The sequence below is a fragment of the Coturnix japonica genome, chromosome 12, assembly GCF_001577835.2.
Source record: "Coturnix japonica isolate 7356 chromosome 12, Coturnix japonica 2.1, whole genome shotgun sequence".
Taxonomy (NCBI): Eukaryota; Metazoa; Chordata; class Aves; order Galliformes; family Phasianidae; genus Coturnix; species Coturnix japonica.
The window spans coordinates 5299327-5323061 of NC_029527.1; the positions used below are offsets into that span (position 1 = coordinate 5299327).

The 23735-nt window shown below is 35.8% G+C and overlaps 1 protein-coding gene across 5 annotated transcripts in view; it reads left to right on the forward strand.

The window, feature by feature from the left end:
* CACNA2D3 (calcium voltage-gated channel auxiliary subunit alpha2delta 3) overlaps window positions 1–23735 on the forward strand; it is a 333983-nt gene that overhangs the window by 71740 nt on the left and 238508 nt on the right. For all 5 annotated transcript variants that reach the window (XR_001558078.2, XR_004308777.1, XM_015875440.2 and 2 more), the window contains exon 3: window positions 59–175. Coding sequence is in view for 3 of the 5 variants with exons in the window: in XM_015875440.2 (XP_015730926.1) it covers window positions 59–175 (117 nt within the window). In the remaining 2 variants the exon portion in view is untranslated. The remainder of the gene's footprint in view (window positions 1–58; window positions 176–23735) is intronic.

Below are 23735 nucleotides of genomic sequence, written 5' to 3' on the forward strand. Positions count from 1 at the left end.
GAATATTTTTTCCTTAATTCTTTTTTATTATTATTATTTTTTTCATTTCTTCCCTCAGAAATACAAAGAATATGAGAAAGACGTTGCAATAGAAGAAATTGATGGCCTTCAGCTTGTGAAAAAGTTACCAAAGATAATGGAAGAAATGTTTCATAAGAAGTCTGAAGCTGTGCGGGTAAGCAGCAGACCTGTCTGCTATTTCATTCTCTAATGTCAAACTAAGCATGGAATTTAGGTTCTGCTCTGGAAGAGGTACAAGCAACTGAAAATGAAATGGAAACACTGAAGTGTTCAGAAGTATTTTTAAACTCAGTTCTCGAGAGAATCTATATAATATTTTTTTGGTCATCAATAGGTAAACACAAAAGTGTAGCAAGGTTTGGACTACCTGTTTCCCATATGGATTTGTAATCTATCACTTGTGTTTGGTAAAACATAGCTATTATGTATGGTTGTGCATTATTGTATTAGAATTCACATCATCAAACCAAAGCAGACTTCATATTATTGCTTTCTAGTACAAAAACAGTACTGGGAGAAACTTCTGATTCCAATAGCTGTCCTTTAGATCAGGTCAAGAAAAAGATGAAAATGCTTCATATAGGAATGAACTCCAAACTCCTTTATTTGTGGTAAGTAATACATCACTATAAAGGCAACCTATCAACCATCTACAGTAGCTACCTACTTTCTGCGCTTCTGCAGGCCTGAGTGGTTTGTTCTTTTTTTCTTTTTTAACTCCCTTCTGACACTTTATTTGTGATCAGTTGTCTTAGTAGATTTACCATAGTAAAAGGAAAAAGTCTGACACCTGTGTTCTTCTGCATTAAATAGGATTATTATTTTTATTATTTATAACACTTGCCCTAACAAATAGCAGCTATTCCTGTTCTACTTTTTGTTTTACGCTGTTCTTTGAAACTGAGGTGACTGCTTATAACCGTAGTTCCTGCTGTATCGGTAGTGTTGATGAGCTCGCAATCTGATGTGGTGATGCTCTATGCTGTCATCTGCCTTGTTTTTGGCCATATGTCTGTTCAGTTGAGATGGAGGTCTCAGCATCTCAACTGTGCAGCTGAAGGCATCACCAAAGGAAGGGGATTCCATTTGTGTAGCTGCAGAAACAATTCAAACTTATTATTTTATTTTATTTTAATGCAAAAGGTAGGAAGGAATTTGGTGCTCTTTTAGAGGCTGAATTTTCTGGGTTGGCAACAAAGTAAAATTTCAGCTGAGATCACTTGGCAGGGAAGCAGGGAAAGACAAAAAACATGGAACCCCACAGCAGCATTTTAAGTCTGTTTTTCAGAGGGAAAACTGCACTTTTAAGTTACGTGCAGCAGATTCCAGTAACCTGCAAATTGCATGCAGAAGTCCATTGATTCTGGAATGATGGTTTTCCTTATTTTCTAGAGAAAACTACTGCCCTGATGTTAAAATGTCCAGAAGTGTTCTTAGAGCAGTGATCTGCTAGAGCTAGAAGTGACTGCAAGTTGTGTGCAGTGAAAGAAAACACCTTTTCTACAGGTGTGGAGCACTGTGGGGGAAAAGCACTTGTTCTCTCAGTTAAAGTTTTGTAATGAATGTTTTCCAACGATGGTGAAGTGTATAGAGCTGCTTTGGCTTCTTCACATAGTTGCATTTAGAAGCTTGGTTTGAACATGGAGGCTTCATTTTAAAGTTAATTGCTCTAGTGTATCTTCCAGGAGCGTTATTTTTCTCATAATTACGAGACGTGGCTCATCTGAGGTGGTTCTGTTTTGTTTTGCTTTGTACTTTCAAACGCATTAACTTGTTCTGAGGTACTAATCACTACTGAACTCTCTTCTCCCTCCTACTCCGTTATAGTCTGGTTGAATTTTTATCTTTGTCTCATCGCTTTTCATAGTTATTAGTTGGTTCAGTGTGATTTTTATCATATTCATCCCGTTTGAATTACCCTTCACTATGCAATTATCCTATCACAAAAATGTCCTATTTTTGTGCTGTCAGATACATAAAATAAATGGAAAACTGAAAGTGCTAAACCAATTATGTAACCTTTTGTCATCTACTTGCTGATGGAAACCCTTGCAAGCAACTCCCCCTACTCCTAGTGTTCATTATTTACATTAGATTTATGTCAGATCAGGATATTTCTGTTAACTGTTTCTTCCCTAACACTGCCCTACTTGATAAAATTTCAGGCAAATAAAATCTCATTTTTAAACGTTTGTGACAAGGTTTGAGTTAATACCATGGAAGAGTGGTTTTAATTCCAAATTGTTAATAATAAGCTTTGGTTATAACTGTGGCAAATGCAGAGGTATTTTGTTAAAACCATGCCATTCTGATTGGAAAAAAATTCTTACTGCCCATAAGGTATTAATAAATAAATTAATAAATAAATATTTCCTGAGCTGTTCGGCGGTAGGTTTAATTTTACAGTAATCAGTTGGAGATCATTGCACAGTCCACTGTCACTTCAGACACCTTTCCTGGACTTTTACCCATTTCAGTCAGAGGAAATGGGTTTTCTCAGCCTTAATGTAAAGTTAGCTGTTTTTCTTTATTTTAATAATGTTAAGAGGTGACATGACTCTCTACTGTCTCTGCTCTTTGGAAACTAAAAAGAATAGAGCATGATGGCATGGTGCTTACTGACAAAGGTCTATTATAAGAAACTGAGTGGCAGAAAAGAGGTAGAATTAAAACTATTCATTCGCTGGTTTTATATATTTTTTTCTAGTTAATGGTGTCATGGAAAAAAAAAAAACACCAAAGAAAGGAAGGAAGTGAAAGAAAGTAGTATGATATATAAATTGTTAGGGATTATTTTAAAACAGAAGCCAGAATTAAAATAATAGCTATGTAGTTAAACTTCCATTTTCAACCGTATCATTCTGCAGGAAAAGAGAATCCTATAAAATTGGTCATTGATTTACTTCTGAGGATTATTTTTCTTTCAGGTAACTACAATTGCTACAGTGGAAAATGCAAATAAAACTATTTTTTTTATTAACTTTTCTACCGTAGCTACCTGGTGTTCATTGTGGAGCTGATTCTCATTATAACTGTGCTGTGAAAAGTAATTGCTGTTGTACAGTAATTCAATTTCAGGGCATTCATGCATCAGTAAGCCAGTGGGGTTTATCTTGAGAAACCCGTGACTATAAAGCTTTTTATCATGAAATTCCACATGCAGAGAGATCTTCCAAGGACTAGAATATCAGCATTAATATTTAACGAACATTTACAATGAGGAAAAATAGATTTTTATTTTTCCCCACAGGTGCTTTCTACAGTGGTCTTCAAACTGTTTTCAGATATTATTAGAGCTGTATTGTTCATATGTGGATAAAAAGAAAGTGTAATGTGTGTTTGAAATGTTTATACTTAGTATATATATTCAGTATATGAATGCGTTTGCACAATTTATTTTATGGATGCGTATGTAAGGGAGATTACATACCTTTACACACATTGAAGCTTACATATGTAATATTAACAGATGCAGCTTATTGATTTGCATGTGTGTGACTGTGCATGATCTGAGTAAGCAATATATTCAAATCCACCAACGTTGCCTGGCAATTACTGATGAACTGGTACCCTGATCAATAGATCAATTTTGATTTGTATCTGTGTATATATACACAAAGACATGCATGCAAAATATAATTTATGCTGGGAGGGCAAAATGAGCTTGCTTGGATGAACATAGAGCTATGAATATACATATTAAGAAAACTAAAGTAATTGTGCTGAATAGGCTAGCCAATGAATGTAGCTTTCCTTACAAACTGCCCACAAACACTTTATTCTTTCCTTGGCAGCATGTAGTGTTTAATTCAGGTGTGCTGCTTAAAGAAGAATGCTTCCTCATTGGATCAGACATGTTGATCAGGGAAGGTGGTGGTTGTTTTCTGTTCATAAATATCAGCTGAGGCTGATATTTAGAATTGGATTTGGAGGTACCTCTACCAACTGCTTAAACACCTTTCATTTAGAAGAGTTATTCCAGTCGTTCACTTTAGTGCTTCTAAGTGATGTCACTAAAAACATACAAAAAAACCTACTGAAAATTAAATACAAATAGAAAGCTAGAAAGTTATTATTATTTTACATTTGGTCATTAGTGAGGAAGTTTTTAATATAAAGTTTTGGGAGTTTTTTTTTGTTTTCTTAGGGGTAGGTTGTTTTCAGTGTGTTCTACACTTGAGATTTATTGACTACTTTTCCCACAGTTTCCATTTGAGTCTGCTGTCCCTTTCGATAGTTGTTAAATCCTTACAGGTGTCATGGGTGGTTACAGAATGTGGCCTCACTGATGAAAGTCAGAGAAAATGCAGTCATAAGAAAGGCCTGGATATGAGAGGGACCTAAATGTTTTTGTTTTGGGAAGCTAATTTAGTTAATGATGGGTAGAAATGAGAAGTATTATAATAAGTTGCTATGCTGAAAATGGGAGACTTCAACAAATCAAAAAACTAAATAAAAATAAGAAAAAGCTAAAATAGCAAAATCCAACAATCTTTTAATTCAGGGAAGCAGAATATGTTCCTATTATGTCTGTATGCCAATTTAGAGCATTTACTGAGGACAGGACATTCCTGTGTGGTGCTCTTTTTCATCTAGATTTTATATTGTTAACTTGGTGGTTGAAACATATTGACTTCCAACAAAGAAAAAACTGAGGCAACAGTGAGCAATATTCCAGTGAATTTTTTGAACAGGTACTATTTCTACAAGACTGTTTCAGATGTGCACTTTCTACAGTGTCCACTGTGGGTTTTATTACTGCTATTTTCATTCTAATTTTCTATCACTTAGATCAAAGCTAGATTGAGAATGGCATTCTTGAGAAGGATATGGTTGTCAATATTTCATATTCATACAGTAGAAGATGAAAAGGTACTAAGCTACAAAGCTTATTACAGTATTAGCCTGGCTATATTAAAATGTATAATAAACACATATCTACTGTCCATAGTGCTCCCTCATCAATCTAACTTGTATCTGTAGAATTACAAAGGAAAATGAATATCAGCATACGCTACTTAAAGCTGTGCTGCTCGATGGGTGCTATTTTGATCAATAGATGAAAAAAAAATAATATATATATATATAAATTACTGAAGGTAAAATTTGTATATGATTATGGGTGGAAGGAAATTATGGTGAAACAACCCAATGTCACTATAAATAGTCTGAAATGAATGAAGACATAATGAATAAAAGAGAATTAGCTACAACTGTGTTAATTACTAGCATCAAATTAAAACTTTTTAGCAGTATTTTAACATTCACATTTAATATTTTAACTTAATTGTTGCTAGTTACTTCTGCTATCATTTGAATTTTGCTCACAGTTTGACTGGTTCTTCATATGTAAGTGTTGAATTTCTGTTCTGAAAGCATTAAGAGCTTTACTTAATTTTTTGCAAAGTAGACTACACTGGAAGATAATAAGATGGTTAATAATCCACTGACAGCCAGAGGATTATTTAGAAGCATAATACTTAGTAATTATAGCTTGAAGAATATTTAAAGACACATTGAATATTTTTCTTGTTTACTGCCATTGCATTTAACATTTGATTTTTTTGATGTGCAGAAACTAAGATTTTCAAGAAATACACTATTAGTGAGCTTATTTTAATTCAGTTCATCTAGATCTCATATTGCTTCTTTACTTTTGAATTCTGAGTTTTCAAAAAACTGTATATTTGTAAACAGATATTGCTGTGACTTCTGAGAGATAAAGAAATAAATATTGAAAATCATTATTTCATTCTCATTGAAGAGCCAGTAGGCTTCTCTTATCCTTAGCCTTCATTACTAGGGAACTGCAACCTGCCCTTGGCCATGTTGCTGGTGAACAAAGGGGAAAGCAGCAATCAGATGACTGCACACCTGTGCTACCTGTGGGACAGAGCAGCTGGGTGCTGTGGGAGCCCGGAGCTTTGTCTGCAGCACTGAGTCAGAGCATGGAACTAAGGGTATTCATCAAATCTGTGTCTAAATCTAAAATTTCTTAAAGCCCACTTTTGTTGAGACATTGGAAAACAATTCTTTTACTGGAGGATGACAGGGAGAGAGAGGGAAAACCTGGTTAACTCAGTTGCTTGCCTTTTCTCACATGCACAAAGTTTGAATGTTTAACTTCCATAGAATGGAAAGAAATCCAGCAAGAACTGGATTCTTCACTATCCTTCACTGAGATTCTTCACTATCCGCTTAGTCATTTATTTTTAATAGTTCAGGAATGGCTTCATTGCAGCAACTATGTAAGTCTAGATAGTTTTGTTTATCAACCTTCATTCACTGATCAGAAATAATATTCTACTTTCAGACCCTGTGTACTAATCTGTATTAAAGGGAGAAACTATTAACTCGGTAGATGCATTTTTAAGGAAAGGACAGTAGTTTGTTCTGATTATTTTTAAGAGATTGGAGGAAATCGTATCTCTTTAGATTTTTAGAGTCATGCACATAATATGGCACATGGGGCCTCCAGGAAGCATTTCCTGAGTACCAACTTATATGGTACTGCAGATCTGAAGCTCTCATTGTTCTGGTGCAGCTTGAAATAAATACCCAAACAAAGTAACTTAAACTGGGCTTTGAATTTTGTCTGGCTTTAAAACTCCAGGCAATTTGTCTGCTCAATAAAACCAATCTAAGTAGCCCCAGGGAATTCAGTGAATTTCTTTTGGAAGTTTAAATTTAGGGGGAAAAAAAAAACACCAAAAACACACACACACAAAACCCCTCTTAAATAAAAGGAAAGGGGGAAAATGAGGACTTACAGAGAAAATCTAAAAGCATTTTATGCTGGAAATGATTATGATAGTTTTATCCTTAGTGCTGAGGAAAAAAAGTGAAAAGTATTTAAAGATAGTGCTTTCAAATATGAAACACTTATCTGAAAGTACAGGCAGAGAGAAAAATCAAATCAGACACTTCACAGAATAATTCATTTACTAAACTTCATTGCAAAAGTATATAACATTCAGTGTTTGCCATCAACAACATAAAATAGCTTTCCTCACAGCAGGAAGAAAAAAGTAAAGTAGCTTTGGAAGAATAAACTAGAGGAGATTGGCCTCATGTATCCTTCTTTCTTATCACTGTTTTAGAGAATTACCATATTTTAATATTTAACATTATTTTAACAAAAATAGTTGTATTTCCAACTTGCTGTTTACTGTCTGATTTATACGTATCGCTTCAAATAGTGAAACTTTATACGGTGTGTTTAATTCCACTTGCGTGATTGCCACCTGTTCAGTTATTTATAATTTTTATTTCATTTTCTGCGTACATATCATTAAATCCGTTTTTGGAAAGATAAACACTGTTCTCAGATGTTGTAAGCACTGATACTTCTATGTCATGACAACATAATTAACAAAAATCAGTTTCAGCTCACTTCTAGGTGGCTTGCTGCTACTTATTATTAATTGACTACTTTAAATACCCTCTTGAGAGAGTACCCCCATGGCCTGCAATGCTGTTTGTATAATATTTGCCTGTTTTCTGCAACATGACACACATTCAGTGTAATGTTTACATAACTAACGAAGGTAACTTCTTGGAGAGAACCCTCTGGGGCATGCCCTGTGCTCGTCACAGCACAGATGATCATGCTGCTGTCTCTTTCCCATTACATGATCTGGAAACAAACTGGTAGCACATTTTTGGTGATTGCAGTGTACATCTGTGTCCATCCAAAACTGTCACAGGCACTCCTCCATTATAGTACATTTCAATGAAACATTCTCTAAGGAGAATCTATTTTTAAAAGAAATTTACTCTTGGTTCCGCTCTTCCTTTACACTTCTGTATGGTAACTGTTGAGTCCTGGCCTGAACCACTGATTGATCACCTGGGGAAAGGACCTGGTGAGCCCTGGGAGCACAGGTGAAGGCAATTCAGCTGTGCAATCAGAAAGGGTGGAGTCCAGCTGCACCTCTCTTAGATCATGTTTAAGGGCTGACTGCCACTGGGGAAGGATCTATCATTGGGGATCACTCCCTTGTGGAGTTTTGCTAGCCTAGATCTTCAGAGATGGGTGAGTACTTTGTTTTTTTCTTTGTAACATCTTTTTGGCTTGCTAGTCCCTTTGTTGTTACATCTCCTGGGTTATCCATTGCATTGAACTTTCTGATTGATATAGGTTGCTATGCCAGATCAGCTAGGTGCTGTGGCTCAGCCCAGGTGGCTGCAGGAGCACCACAGAAAGGCAACATAGTAAGGAAAAAGCTGAGGCAAGTGGTTTTTAGAGCTTTCAGTAGTTAAAGATAATCTTTGGAATATTTGATGAATACTAGGAAAAAAATCTCATTCTATTTGATAATGTTGAACTTTTTATTGATACTACCCTATACTTGGATATGCTTGCAAATTGGTACTGGATTCTATGACTGATGGATTATTCAGAACAAAAACAAGCAAACCAAAAACTCAAAATCCTAAGACAGTAACCTAAAAGGGTCTTTCTTTTCCTTAGATAAACTCAGATTTTGTTCATTGCATGAGGTGAACAGCCTGTGTGAAAGGAAAGCAGAGGAGAGACACAGGAGTGAGTCAGATCAATTAAATTTAATTTGGGTTTTAATTTCTTTATTCATGGTGGCTTAAAACCACATCAAACTATCTTCCTATCTAATTAGAGGTGTGTCAACTACTCTGGCGAATGCCAAGATGTTTAGGGAAATTTCTAATCACTTGTGTGCAAATCAGTTGCTTCAAGCCTGATATTCCATAATGTAGGTTAGCATCTTCTGTTCCAGTTGATTTGTAGAGAATCAGTTTCTTCTGTACGGTGGTTTTAGAAAGGTGAGCTCTTGAGCTCAAGCTGTAGATTTTTGATTAAAAGTATTTTAAATTACAAACCTGAAGTATTGGGGAAAAACCTTGAAATTCACTTTTTCTCGGAGCAAGACAAAAGTTTACTGTCTTGCAGAACGAAATGATTTTTAGTTTTGAGGCTTCTGCTAGACAGATGGGCAATATCACCAGAGCAACATAAACCTTCCCAACCCTGAATCTCATAGCTATCAACTTCTGTTGTTATTGGAGTCTTGGACACTGGAGATAAAGCAGCTTTAGAAGCGATTGAAATGATGTAAAGAATCCTATTAAGAACCTAGAATTGCTGTTGATTAATTGACTGATTCATTAAAGTATGCTTTAAAATAATCTGATAAGTGGTTTTAAATCACTTCCTAAGATGGATTTTGAATGTAGGGTTTTGCAAAACTGTCCAAGCTATTCTTCCCGTGTTGATGAATGAAGATCTTAAAACATTTATGTTATAGGATTAAGATCTGCAGAAAGAGCAGCTGAGGACAAGTGCTCTGCAAAGCTGTGCTGCAGTGCACTGGTGTAAGAGCAGGTATGGAGATTGATGTGCTTGGCATTGCTTTTCTGGTTAGAGATGACACCCAGAAAAGCAGAAATGTGATTTTGTTTTTGTGGTATTTGAGGTGTTTGAGGGAGAAAATTGCGTAGCTGATCTTTTCATTTTGAAGTCTGTCTTTCTCAAGGGTTGTGTCATTTGGTTCTTTGTCTTCGGTATTGTGCAACAGTCATTTATTTTAGGTAGCATCTTGATTTCAGTGTCACACTGTATGATTATGGCTTGTTAGCAAATGCTTTAAAATTATTTATGCATGGGGAAAAAAAGCAATAAATTATAGAGAAAACTATAAGTTATTTTACAGGCTGTAAAAATAGGTACAGACTTGTATTCCTGGATCAAAAGCATTTCTTTGTCCTTTAAGTTAGCACAGCATATCGTGGATGATTGCTTCTGGCAATGCTGTGGAAGTACGGCAGGAGGACAAACAGTCTGAACAAAGCATAACAAAAAAAGGTATTGCATGGAAAAAATGAGCAGTTCCAAAGTGATTCTGTAAATTGAAGTTTTATTGATGAAGCTGTTTTTTATTATAAAGATTAATTTACAGGAATCAGTGGGACACACTGCACTACAGAAATACTGTTATAGAAAAAGTCTTGTACCCTTTATTTCTGATGGATCATTCCAATGGAATGGAAAAATGCACCAAGAACATTACACGCAAGAGAAAAGGAAATAACTGCTTGATATCTGTGAATGTATCTATTCTAAGAACAAGCCAGAATTGGAGAGGCAAATTATACCATATTGTCACATCCCCCTTTCCAGATGTGCTCTAGAACCTTGTAAAATGATTGCAGAACAACTTCTTGTAAGTCAGAGCTCAGGTGACAACTGTGGTCAGTTTTTCACATAATTCTTATGTGTGAGGCTGAGACAGTTTAAAACTGTTTTGTTTATTTGAAATAGCTGTCAAATTTGTGTCACAGACAGAAGGCATCTTAAGGGAGAACAGTGAAAGACCCCTTTACGTTTCACAGTGTTTCAGCAGTGGATTGGGTTTGTTGGATTCTGGTAACCTTTGGAACTAACACACTGAGGAGGTTTTGTCCTCTTTCAGGCACTCAGCAGACTAGAATAATATCTGTAATTAAACAAGGTTGGCTTATGTTGAACTTTTTCCTGACACTGGTGAAGGATTTTTGTTAAGAAAATCATTATTATCATTCATTTCCTGTATCTCGTGATGAGACGGTAATTTTACTCTTTTAAATCTGCCAGTAAATTAGTATTTCTATAGTTATTAATTTTGAATTTATCTTAATTATCTTTCTTTTATGGATATTTATGAAGTGTTTTGTTTTTTACACATGAAAAATTACTACTGTTATTCTTAAGATGTATCTAAGGAGACTAAATTATCTTATTTTAATGCAAATATTTCTGACATATAAAAATGGAAATACTGTCTTGGTTTTTGAATTAAGCAATTTTCATTTAAATGTCACTGAATCATTACAGAAATAGGAATAGTTATTTTCTTTTTGCTTTCAGGTAATTTCAGTCTCGTGATCTGAAAATTAAATGACTAGCCTCCTGATCTTTATTTTTTTTTTACTGAAATTTAATAAGGAATTAAATTAATAAAGATAAGTCCACAGGTGGCTAATTAATATGCCGATAGACTGTGCATAGTTCAAGAAGTCCATTAAACACTGATTATGTCCTTTTTTAAGTACATACTGCTGACCACTGCTGGGGAGTGGCTTGGAACTATGTACGTGCTAAGATCATGTGGTGTGGTGGCATACACTTGTTGCTGTGCTTCTATATGCCTCATGAAAAGCTGAACTTAAAATTCATTAAATCAGTAGGCCGAGGCATTTGGTTTTGTTTGTTTTCTTTGGCCATTGAAACTTTGTGATATACAGAACAAAGCCATTAATGCTGGGTAAAATAATGTATACATATGTTTACTGTAACGACTCAGTTTTGCTTGTCTGTTTCAATCTGCTCTACATCTGTGAGAATACAGGCAGTACTATGTGTTCCCATCCTGGATGCAGGTGATGATGGTGTTGAACTTTTACCCAATGCATTGCTTGAAAACACTATGGATTGGTAGAAATACATTTTATTACTCCATTTCTCTCCTGATGCCCATAGTGCAGGATAATCACAAATAGTCTGCAGACTCATTTGCTGTCTTTCATGACTAAGTAGGTGGAGTGTGTAGTGAAAGCTGGAGGGATGTAGATTAGTTAATTACTTTCAGCAGTTCGTATGACATCCTGCACTGAAAGAATTAGCAATGCCTTGGTAGACCTTACTTAAGCTAGAAGCTATTGTAGTGCTCTATCTGGGAGATTCGTGGAAATTACTTAATTACTTTGGTTCTTTCCTCTCTTCTGTGTCCAAGTTCTCATTAAAAGAAGGAAAAGAAAAAATTTTTCAGTCTTTTGTGACTTTTATACTAAACTTCAGGCAATTACTTCACCACTTCTGTGTTATATCAACACTGTCCACCACTTTCTTCCCATCTCACTTGTAGCCCGTCTGTCTCTTCCCAGCATACTTATTTTGTGAAGGAATTCTGCTGTTTTATTTTATGTATATTTATAGGTATATGAAAAATTTGGAGTTACGTGTTAATTTTCTTCCCTTGTTATCTGAGTCTTTTGAAAACTTTAAGCCTACTAAGCCTACTTTGCTCTACTGGGCTACTCGCCATGTGAGGTCTCATCTTACCTTCTAATCAGTTTTCCTTTTGTACTTACTGTTCCTTAAGTATTATTAAACTAGGTGTTGGACTTCCTGCTTAACAAAAAAAACAAAAAAAAAAATAAAATAATTGTGAATCTGGAAATAAGTTCCAGCCCTTGGATGATTGTTATTTGATTTTGTGTATTTTTCAGTTACTTTACAGTTCTGCTGCCATGTGCAGTATGCAGCCTACTAATTACAAAAGAAACAATAAAAATTACAATGACCTTGTATCTGAAGGGGGGGGGGGGGGGGGGGGGTGAGAGAAGTTTGTTAGAATATTTTAGAAGATTAGATTTCTAATGATGGGATTTGAAAGTTGGTTATTACACAAGTTTATACAGCCAGATGATGGCGTAGGGAAGAATGTGGTTTTACTACACCATCAAAATAGACAAGGATAATTTTTAAATATTTTATGAGTAATGCCAAATAACGACTTATATATCACATTACAATTCTTAATGTCACTTATTATTAGATTAGTCTGTAGGCATATACATTTTAAATATATTTAGTTTGAATGCATGGCTTGTATGCAATCAACCATAGCATATGTAGATGCAAAATCATAAAAATCCAGCTGGTCCCTTCTGAGGATTATATTTATTGAAGGAGATAAGATGTAGTCAGTGAAAACTCAAGGCTTTCTACATGAAATAGCTAAAATGTCTCATCTAAAATAAGTCAAAATTAGAAGTGTTTCATAATGTATGCATGATTTAAAAGCAGTCTTAAATGGCTCATTCCATAGCTGAAAAGCTGAGGATCATGGCTCAGTAGAGTGTATCATGTTACAAAGATGAATAGTCTTACAATAGTCTTGTTATATTTTACACATTATTTTCATGAATTTACAAGGCTGAAATCTCTGTGGGTACCTTCATAGGAATGGATTTCTTCTTACATGGTGTGTAAGTGTGAACTGTGAAGGCAAAAGTAGATGGACTATTAAAAATCATAAGCACCAAGCTATATGTTAACTTTAATTTGTTGGAGCAAAAGACTTCCAAGGTAGCTTGAGCATCAGGGATGTTGATGGACTTCTTTAGATTGAGATATTGTGGAAGCTGTATTAAAACTCCAGAACCTCTACTGTCATGTGAAATGTAACATTCTAACTGCATGCAACAATTTGTTGCTTATCCTGCTCCTTGGGAGACAAACAAGAACAGCCTACTGGCATAAAAGCAGCCAATAAAAATTTACAGAAACATTAAACTGTTAATCTACCAACTTTGTAAGCTTTCTTTCTGTTGCTTTATTTTATTTCAATTTTCTGTTCAAAAGGACTTGTCAATCTCAGTATTTCAGCCCACGCAGTTCTCTTCTATTGAAAATTCAACCCTCCTGTTCTACTTAAGTAAATACCATATGAAATAATTATAAGGTGTTGCAAATACAAAACTAATGCATGAATTATATATATGGTTTTTGTAATCGAGGTGCCATTGTGTTAAGTGTTTTAGTTATCTGATGTGACAGAGTATATGATTTAGATGAGGGAAATTTTATTAACGTATTGTTTTTGTGCAGTGATCATGGTAATATTAAAATAAAAAGGAGTAGGCCTTTGTTTTAGAACAAATAGAAAAAGAATATGAGTTAATCATTACTAGTTTGTTAGATTGTGTATTCACTTGGTTTATCTTGCTTTTATATAGCTCCAGATATCTTTTCAAATGTTTAATACGTTAACATATTCGTGGTTAAAAGCTGTTAAATTGTTCCCCTTTACTTTTCTTTCGTTGGGGAATTCAAGTACTCTGAGCCAAAATTAGCACTCAGGTCATTACAAAGACACTGCTGATATTGTATTTCATACTTAATGAATCTTTATTGGCATCTGGGTCTAACCTTGACTCTGCTTAGTGAATCATAACTTGGCAGACCTATTGCCAATGTCCTATCTAATTCCAGGGGAAATAAACTTGTCTTCCAAGTATTGGCAATTTCATAATGAAATGCACTTTTGTGCTTCTTTTGAAGAAAAGAAGCATATAGATCTGTGTTTTATGAAAGCCTTGTATCAAAAGCAGCTGGACGATGTTCTGGAGATGCAGTGCTGGTCTAGATGTGCTGCTGCCAGCTATAGAGGGGCAGTATGTAGTCTTGTTCTGGTGGTACTTACAGCCTGAAAAGTGCACTCTTGGCACCTTGCTAGCAATGAGCTGGATTTCTTTGCAGGAATCTGTTTAAAAAACTTCAAATCTCATAGACTTTTATTGCAGGGAAAAAAGGAGGACTTTCTTTTTTGTTTGTTTTTTAGCTTTAAGGTCAGCTCCAAATTCTTAAAATAAGGAGTACAGTATAAACCCAGGTCAAGTCTTCACCTGAACAGTTTCTCAGTTATTTGAAAGAGAGCTCTCACTGTCTGTCATGTATTCAGAGGTCTCTTTCCTCTTTACTAGGAATGCCATTCTCTTCTTGCACTCGTAAGAAATCTGCCAAGCTTTTGATCAACTTTAATAGAAGCCTCCTTTATGCTTTTTGTTTTTATTTTAAATCAAGGCTCTGTTTTTAAATCTGGGGACTCTTTTCTTTTCTGCAGTTCTGATGGATGTGCAGCTCATGTACTGACAGATTCTAGGGTCCTTGTTTATTTCCCCCCCAGCCCCTCCCCCAAGAAATATGCCTTTGGTAACTGCAAGAGAAACCATTGCAAAATGGTCCCCAGGCAATGTTTTGGATCTTTTCTCATTATATAAATTAAATCAACTTTTGCTACAGGGCAAAAAAAAAAACACAAAACCCTAATATTTCTGGCCTGTGGATGTTCCTGGCATTTCAGAATTTGTCATCTGTGCCATGTAATATAGAAAGAAGATATTGAGAGCAAAGGGTTTTTGGGGACTTATGTGAAATGTGGGATACTGCAATCAAGAGAGAATATTTAAATGTCTCACTTAAACTGTCAGGCAAACTAGATATGCAGTGATGCATATGTTCTGAGAATATCAAGTCTGCTGTATGGGGTATCTTCAAAGGGAGACTTTGAAATAGAAATTACAGCTAAAATGAATTCTGTAAAGCACTTCCCTGTCTTCTGGAATTGACATCAAACTTGCCTCAGAACACCATGACCAAAAACCAAGAAAAATCTTGCAGAAGCCACCTGGGAATATGGAGAGCTTCTAGAAGTGTTAACATTATTACTGAAGTTGCCAAACAGCCGAACTAGCAATATAATTCGCTGTATCCTTTAATTTTAATGCCTCAATCTACTCTATCTGGAAATAACTTAATTAAAAAAGAAAGAAAGGAATACCTCCAACGCACTGATTAATTTTGGGGTAAGCTGTGTGAAATCTGTCAGTCTGAGTTCACAGCTTCATTTATTTTGGATTTGAAAATAAACCCTAAACCTCAAGGATGAAATGCCACCATGGCTCATTTCATTACTCCAGGAAAATAATAAAACAGACCAGAATTAGCATTTTCTCCCTGTAGGCATGCTGTTATTCTTAGGTAGCAGTCTTCAGTGATAGCAGGGCTGGCAGCAGCGATCATTTCCATCACTGCAGCCCTCTTCTCACTGGTATTAGCCCTCATATGTGTGGGATCTGCAGGTCTTAGTGCTGGTCCTCTAGCATTGCTATTTTCTGGAAATTCCAAGAGTGCAGCAACAGAGGATGGACTTGCAATATTTCTTTCCCTATATTTTAATTAGCAGAGGGTTCTATTCCTTACACCCTGCTTTCCCACTTTGCAGAGTACTTGATCTTCTATGTGAAATGGAAGCTGGGTTAGTTTGGTTTTGCTTTCCTACATCCACAATCAGAGACTGCAGGATTGATTGGCTTTGAGGTTTCCAAACCTGTACTTTACAAAGAGTAACTAGAGAGGAGCCTGTGTGGGAGACAAATGGCTCTAAGGCAGAGCAGTGCTGTTTGTGGCCCAGAGGAGCTCTCTGAAGTTCTCCATGAAGCTCTTGCTTTGAAACTGAAAGGTAAATTGGAACAATTTCTGTGCCTTTGACAGAGCTGGTTCCTCTCTGTGGTGCTACAGCATTCATACTGGTGATTATTTTTATTCTAGTAGCTTGTAGGAAATGCTCAGAAATCTTTATGTACTTATTGCTTTCTTTGAGAACCAAAGCACATGAAGCTTTAGAAACAAAACAGTAAAGGAAAAACACAGTTCTCTTGAAAAGATTTAGCAGTACAGACATTGTATGCACTCTGATATCCACTGCAGGACATGAAAATACTTTTTTTTTTTTTTTTTTTTTTTTTTGTTAATATGTAATGCTTCAGAGTTGCTTACATACTCAGATGGTTGTGTACTGACTTGCTCACATCCAGCAGTTGAACATCCCTGGTGATGCAGAGCTGCCCACTTGTTGCTCAGGCAGGTTCCTTTGTCACTCATCAGTTTGGAATTCGTCCAAAAATAAAAGATTTACTGTCTTTTTTGATAAAGTGACCTTCTTTTTGGCTTTCCTGAATTGGATTTGAGCAGTGGCTATTTAGCGTGGCTTTGTCATAAGGCAATGTGAACTATGTGAAGTTCATTTTGGGAACTGACCCAAAACAAATTGAATTTCCAGAGATGGGAAAAGTCACCCACCTGAACCCTGAGTTCTTCAGGGTGCTGGGTAGTGTTCTGTTTGGTGCTCTCTAACTGATTTTGGACAAGAGAGAAGACAAACTTTTTGAATGAAAGTACATTGTAGCTGATCCTGACTACTTCCTTCTGCTGTGGAATGATGATGCCTGGTTCTGTCTCATAGAGTGGCAGTGAGTCCTCGAATGAGTAGCCAATGTTAGGACTATAGAAAGATAGTTTTCAAATTAGCATAGAGATTGGAAAATGGATGCAAATGAATATGTAATTCTGTTGAGAAAAGCATGATTAATGCTGTCGTTTCTGTGATGCAGTGGAGCTTTCCACAAGAAAAAAGGTGGTTGGTGATGAGTTTATCTTCCAGGAGGGAAGAATGACCTTGAAGAGGAATAGCCTCAAGTTTTCCTTTAGAGAAAATCTTAGAATAGCTTGGTTTGGAAGACACATCAAAGAACATCTAGAGTTAACTTACTGTCATGGGCAGGGTTGCTAATCGCTAAATCAGGCACTAGGCTCTTTTGTCCATTCCAAAAATAAAACACATTTGCTTTCCCCTGCTTTCTCTACTGTAAGGAAAGTTAATGTATATGTTAAGAAAAACATGTGAATGACTGAAAAATAACAGCTAGGAACCAACACCAACTTGGAGAATGCTAAGAACCTGTCACATATGCATCATCTTTTAGGAGGAGGAAAAGCGAATATTTGTGGCAAGTGGGAGGCTAGGACTTTGCTGGCATTTAATGTGCTGGCATCACTTCTGTGTGGCGTCACTGGTAGCCTAATATTCTGGTTCAAGTCTGAAACATGCTATTCAATCCTATTTATATCTTAAGTTGTTATAATTCCCTCAATTTGTTTTCTATCTTCCTTGAAACATGAATAGGTCACAGGTTTGCACAAATATATAAACACTTTTCTTGCGGTTGTTCAAAATCTGGTGTAATGTATGGCTTGAAAACACAGGGCTTTGCTGCATTTAGATTCTTAGATAAAAGGGTCTTAAAACTTTTTTCATGATAGACTGAATAAAATACGCTTTGTCATTGCAAAATATGAAATGCTGCTAAGATTATGTATAAAGGTGACAGTTGCAGGCTGGTTGGGAATATTTATAATATTTGTTTTCTCTCTAACATGAAAAAAAAAAAGATAAACTCTGAAATCCTAGGCAATATTAATTGAGGCGAAAAACTGTGTGTAAAATTTGTTAAATGAACTGAAAAATGAATGACTCCTACGATGACTTCAAAGTACTTGGGGGATGTAAATAGTTAGACATCTCAGCAGAACAAACCACGCGATTTTTCAAGGTTTGATTTTTTTTCATATATAAACAATACTTGAATATAACAATTGACACTAAAACTCAAGAACTTAACACTGCAATTTGTTAAAGTGATTGAAAAGATACGTATGGCAATACTAGTATACCTGCATAGAATAATTAGCTGCCTTACAGTGCTAAGGTATCTTTCTTTACAAAGATCCTTGTAGTGGTTGATGCTGAAAAACAATACTATTTCATTTTCTAGAAGTGATGCTTCCAAACAAATTTTTAGCTCTTGATCTATTAAGGCAAAGCAGAGCTAACCATCAAAATATGAGCCCCGTTTCTTCACTTCTGTGGCTGATTAATGTGATGCAAAAAGAGAGTGGCTTTTCATGATATGAGTGGTTCAGGGAAGGTGAGCATGCTACCAAGGTTATGAGAGAATTATGTGTTTCACCTGTGAAGTTTTATCACTCACTGCCACTGTAGCTTATTATTAGCATATCCTTTGACACTTTTTTCCCTAAAGACATGGAAAACAAAGCAAAATAAAAGTGGAAGTCATATAAACAATATTGTTGTCTATATACTGTCATGGTACTTTTTTTTCTTGCCTAGTAAAATGCTTTGGACAGTCTTTTTTGGACTTAAGCAGATATCTGAATGATGATCTCCAAAAACTGGTTGGAGACAAGCAGTTGTGGCTGTAGTTTTTCATGGTGTGTCTTTTTGCAGCTGTTAGAAGTTAATACAAAAAATGTTACACACACGTAATCTTAAGACATTATACTATTCTTCCACCTTGCTCATTTCATCAGGCAGTTAAGCATGATGGTGTTAGTATAAACTTTGTATCGAAATGTGATTTTAATTCATTTAATAACATCCCTATTTATACCAGGGAGTGATGTGCTATTCTACTTACCAGTAGCATACCATTTTATTACTGTGTAAGGGTTTACGCATCGCCACTTTGATGTTTGACTGTGTAAGTGAGGAACTGAAATATATTGCTAGATATATCTGTGGAGATCTCTGGGATTCAGTGTCTCTTTTGGAAATCCCTGCTGAGTATCTGAAGAAGAGAGCAATATCACAACTTCAAAAACCCGAGGATTTAATTACCGTTTATACAGTCTATTGCACATTTGTGGAACAAAATTGACCTTGCAGGTTTTATTGGTTTGTGGCTTAGTCCACATTCCTACTTCTTAAAGATTCATGGGAAATAACTCATATCACTACTTAAAAATAATTTTCTAAACATTCTGAACACTGTGGGGGAGGGGAGATTATACCTAAGCAACAGCACGTACAAAAAGTAAAATTAAAGAATTTAATGCTCAAGCTGTCAATTAACTAATACTGTTCTATATGGCTATGCCTAGTCTTTCTATGTAACAGACCTAAAAATTTTTCTCTTGGCCTTCTCAGTCAGCTAAAAGCTATCCAGGGAAAGATATTAAAGACATTAAGCCTGGCCAACAGAATGTGCTTTGGAAAAGGCTGTTTTCTTCAGCAAGTGGTGTAATATGTGCACTGGGAACATGGCAGTCCCCATATGGAAGTCCTACTGACAGTAGCATAGTACTTTTTAAGCAGTATGTATTGCCACACTACTCTGAAGACTGCAAATTTTGTTATGTGGAAGCTTGTACCATATTCCTCCTCCATCTGTGCGGGACGGATTTGGTGCCAGACAGGTAGTAGGCTTCGCTGTGCTCTGCTACCCTTCATCTGCTTTCATAAGTCCCACTAGTAAAAGCAGAATTATGCCACAGAAATTCAGTGAAATCGATGGAATTCCATATGGCATGAGGTTATTCACATGTTTTCAATACTACTAGTCCTTAAAGGAGGCTGGCTGCAATTGTGAGGTTATTTAGACTTTAAAGATCAGCAGGGAAGATCTGTTAAAGTTTCTAATTTTAACAGATTGTGTGCTATTTTTGTTTACTTAAAAACAAACAAAAACCCCTTTGACATTTGTCTAAGATGCATCTGCATATTAAACGTGTGTGTAATGAAACTGATTTCCAATATTGTACTTGAGGCTAAAGTTTTCAAATGCTCTTCTCCAGCATCAGATTGCTTTTGTGTAAATTGAATAGATTTTTGTATTTTTATTATTAAAATTGGCATATCTCTTTTTTTAATACTTGAAATACTAACTAAAACTCCAAGTAGCCAAATAGCCCTGTAAAGAATTTGACTTCCTTTTCCTCTTGTTCTTGATAATTCAGTGGCAAGATTACTCACACCTGGTGCTTTTGTTACCCCTCAGTATTTTGATTGCCTCTTGAAGCTCTTCAGAATCCCATTCTTCTCCAAATGGCTCAGCTGTCTGGGTGGTTGTAGTTTGCTTTTGTGAATCTCAGCATCGAGGAGCTCAGTAAAATACTCTTTTGATCTTCCTGTAGTTGCATTTGTTTTGAAGATAAATATGTCCGCAATTTGGTGTCCATCCTTTAACTAACGTGATTACTGCATGTTTTGACATCCTCACAATTTAGTCTTGCTTTATTAGTACTATATAACTCTCGTGCTACCTGGTGTATGCCCTGGCTTTTCTTTCTAAGTTTTCCTCTGGTCCCCCTTGTCACTTGTTTTGGACCTTCTTTTGCCGTCTGTATTTCTTACATCATTTGGATCTGTCACGGTAGTTGGTATCACTATTTCCCAAAAAACTCTATAGACTCTTCTAAAGCTGCAGCCTCTTTTCTTATTAATCTCCCAGGGGTTTTATGTCTTAGTTGTCTGTAAAGGAGGAGATTCTATTCTAAAGTTTTAACTGTGGTTTGTATTTTCCAGAAGGAATCTGAAGACACATTTATTTTGTTCATTCCTTTATTGTTGCAAGCCTTTCACCTTGCTCTGTCAAGGTTGTAGTCACGAGTCTGATTTCAGATACACTTTATCGCCAAAGGGAAATATATATGTGTGCTTAGCCTTGGGACTAGTGGGATTTCTTGGTACATCTGGGCATATTTGGCATCTATTTAAGCCTGATGAAGTCAGGGTGCAGCATAAGTCCTTATTGTTCCTCTGTCACCAGCGAATGACAAGGAAATCCATAAACTCGGAAATCCATTTTGTCCTCTCTCATTTTGGCTCAGTCTTCTGTTATGGTTATTTTGTTCCAGTGGCAAAATATTGGTGTAAAGTTCTTTCTATTGAACCACGCCATTGTAACTGTACCAAATGATAGACATTGAGAGCTGATATATAAATGAGGTAAAAACCATATATCCCAATTTCCAAGATGAAAAGTTTTATTTCCAAGGTGAAGCACTGAAAATATTGGAAATATCAGAATTAGGATTGGCAATAACTTACTTGCATGATGATACAATTGCTTGTTAATCATTTTTCTGACCTCATATGTAAAGCAGACCTACTTGTAGGTTAAATCAGTGCTGTGGGTGAAAGAAAGGTATGTTGCACTACACATAGTAGCTCTGGTGGTGCGTTTTTCTCAGGATGCTTTATGCTGAACTTTGTTTTGTTCTTCAGCTTTTTTTTTTTTCTTTTTTTTTTTTCTGAATATAAGTTTATAAAATAATGTTTACTAAATCATTAATTTGTGTAAAAAAAAAAAACCAGACTTTGTTACAGACTATTGCCAAAAGGTGGCAGTCTTTGTCCCCAAAATTCTGAGCTGTTTGATTTCCAGTAAATGTTACATACAACGAACAGGTTTTTACCCAAGTAATGGAAGCAGTGCTTTGTTTAGGTTAACTTACCTGCTCATATTCAGATTCTGGGAGACCAACAGGGCTCTTAAAACAGATGTAGTTTATCATACCACAGAAAGTCAGGGCTTTCCTAGAGTACTCGAGCAATGTTGAACCTCCATATGTTTTGATGTAAACTTGTTTTAGAGAAGATCATGAACTATAATCTCTTCAAATTGAATTTTTCCAAAATATGGATCCAGTTTGAGTGGGGGAAAACCTGCATCTCATTTCTGCAGCAGTACTTTCCCTTTCTAAAGGATGAGGTGAATTTGAATTTTCAGTTACTCTTTGAATATTTGCAGAACAGTAAAAAAAAAAAAAAAAAAAAAAAAAAAAAAAAGAGGTGTTTAAATAGAGGTTATTTGTTCATGCTTGAGCAGTCTGGTTCGTACCTGATGGTCAGATGATAAAGACATTGCTAATGTGCAAGTTGCAAACAGCTTTTTGACAAAAGCTTGCATTTCAAAGCTCTTTGAATGAATTTCTTGCATAGAAGGATAAGACAAAATATAAACTATGGCTGTCTTGCATGTGTTGTTCTGAATGTACAAAGGAAATATCTCCTCTTAGAGAAGTTATTTTGTTGACAGTGGGTATTGGATCATATCAGGGCTAACTACTAAAATCAATATGAATTATGATCTTTTAACAACTCAAAAAGCCTCTGCTGGTTGAGTAATATACCACAATGACATTATCGTACTCATTTTTTTTACTCAGTGCGCTGGTATCTATAAAGAGATTCAGGTACTGCTTGCAGAGTACTTTGAATATGGAAAAAAATGTCATTATTATACTGAATGTTCCTTTCAAGGCTTCTCAATCAATTCTTATTTCATATCTCCTGCTGATATTTATAGTAGAACGTTAGGAAATTTTCTGATGCAAGACATCATTGCTCTGTTTTTATTTTTGTCTCCTGTAATTTTAATTTCTGTTTATTACTACTTACATAACTGATATGACCTTTTATTGTTTATATGGGTGGTCATGTATCAGAAACAGGAAAAAAAAATTCCAACAGGCAAGAACTCATTCAGAAAGGTGGGAGAGTTCTTTGTCTTTCCTAAAATCTGTGACAAAAACCAGATTTGAGTAATCTTTCTCTCCCCATGTACTAAAAACAGTGATTGTTTTTGTTGTAGAAAATAGTTTCTTTAGTCTACATGGCAATAGTGACAGTTATTACAAATCACTTTTATATTAAATTTATTTTTCTTTAATAGATTATTACTGCTTAAAGGTCATGAAAGAGTCTTTTTAAAAGGCCAGTGTACTGCAGAAGTCTTCAAGAGAGATTGCCTAACAGATTTCATAACCAGTGGGTGAGAAATTTCTGGCTCTGCACAAATATTTATCTCAGCATCCCTTCCGATGATATCAGTGGGGTTACATGGAGGTGACATCTAAGGCTGGACCTACATGTTTGCCTAAGGCACTCTCATTCCATCACCATATAAACCGTGAGCTGGAGGAAATGCAGCCTGTTCTCATACCTGACCAAATTACTGCAAGTGTGTGGTATAGATTTGTTGCAGTGTACAAAAATCAAGGTGTCCACGGCCTTCCAAGTATGGACAGTTTTGCAGAATAAGGATTTAACATGTGGGAAACATACCTCTGTGTTGGGGGAAAAAAGAGTTAATTCAGTGTTTTCTCTCCTTTGTGAGTCTTGTTTTTGTGGTTTAGACTGGAAAGACTGAAAAAATAAGGAGTATGAGTACCTACAGGCCTTTGGGGGCTTCGCATTTTGTTGGTGGAAAAATTGTTTTGCACAGGTTTCTCATGATCAGAGATCCTGGGAGTCTAAGCTGTAGCAACACTGATTTTGATGTTTTTTTTCTTGCACAGAGTTTAAAGGTTGGAGTAGAGTTGTTGGTTGTAGATATGAGTGGGACTGCCAGTCCTTCAACCAGTGGGGGAAGCTTCTTCAGTTGCATTGGACTGTGGTGTACACTTATTAACCAAATTAAATGGAAAATTACTGTAATAAAATATTCACTACCTCTGCAAACATAAGGTATTTGTATTTGTCAGTTGCATCACA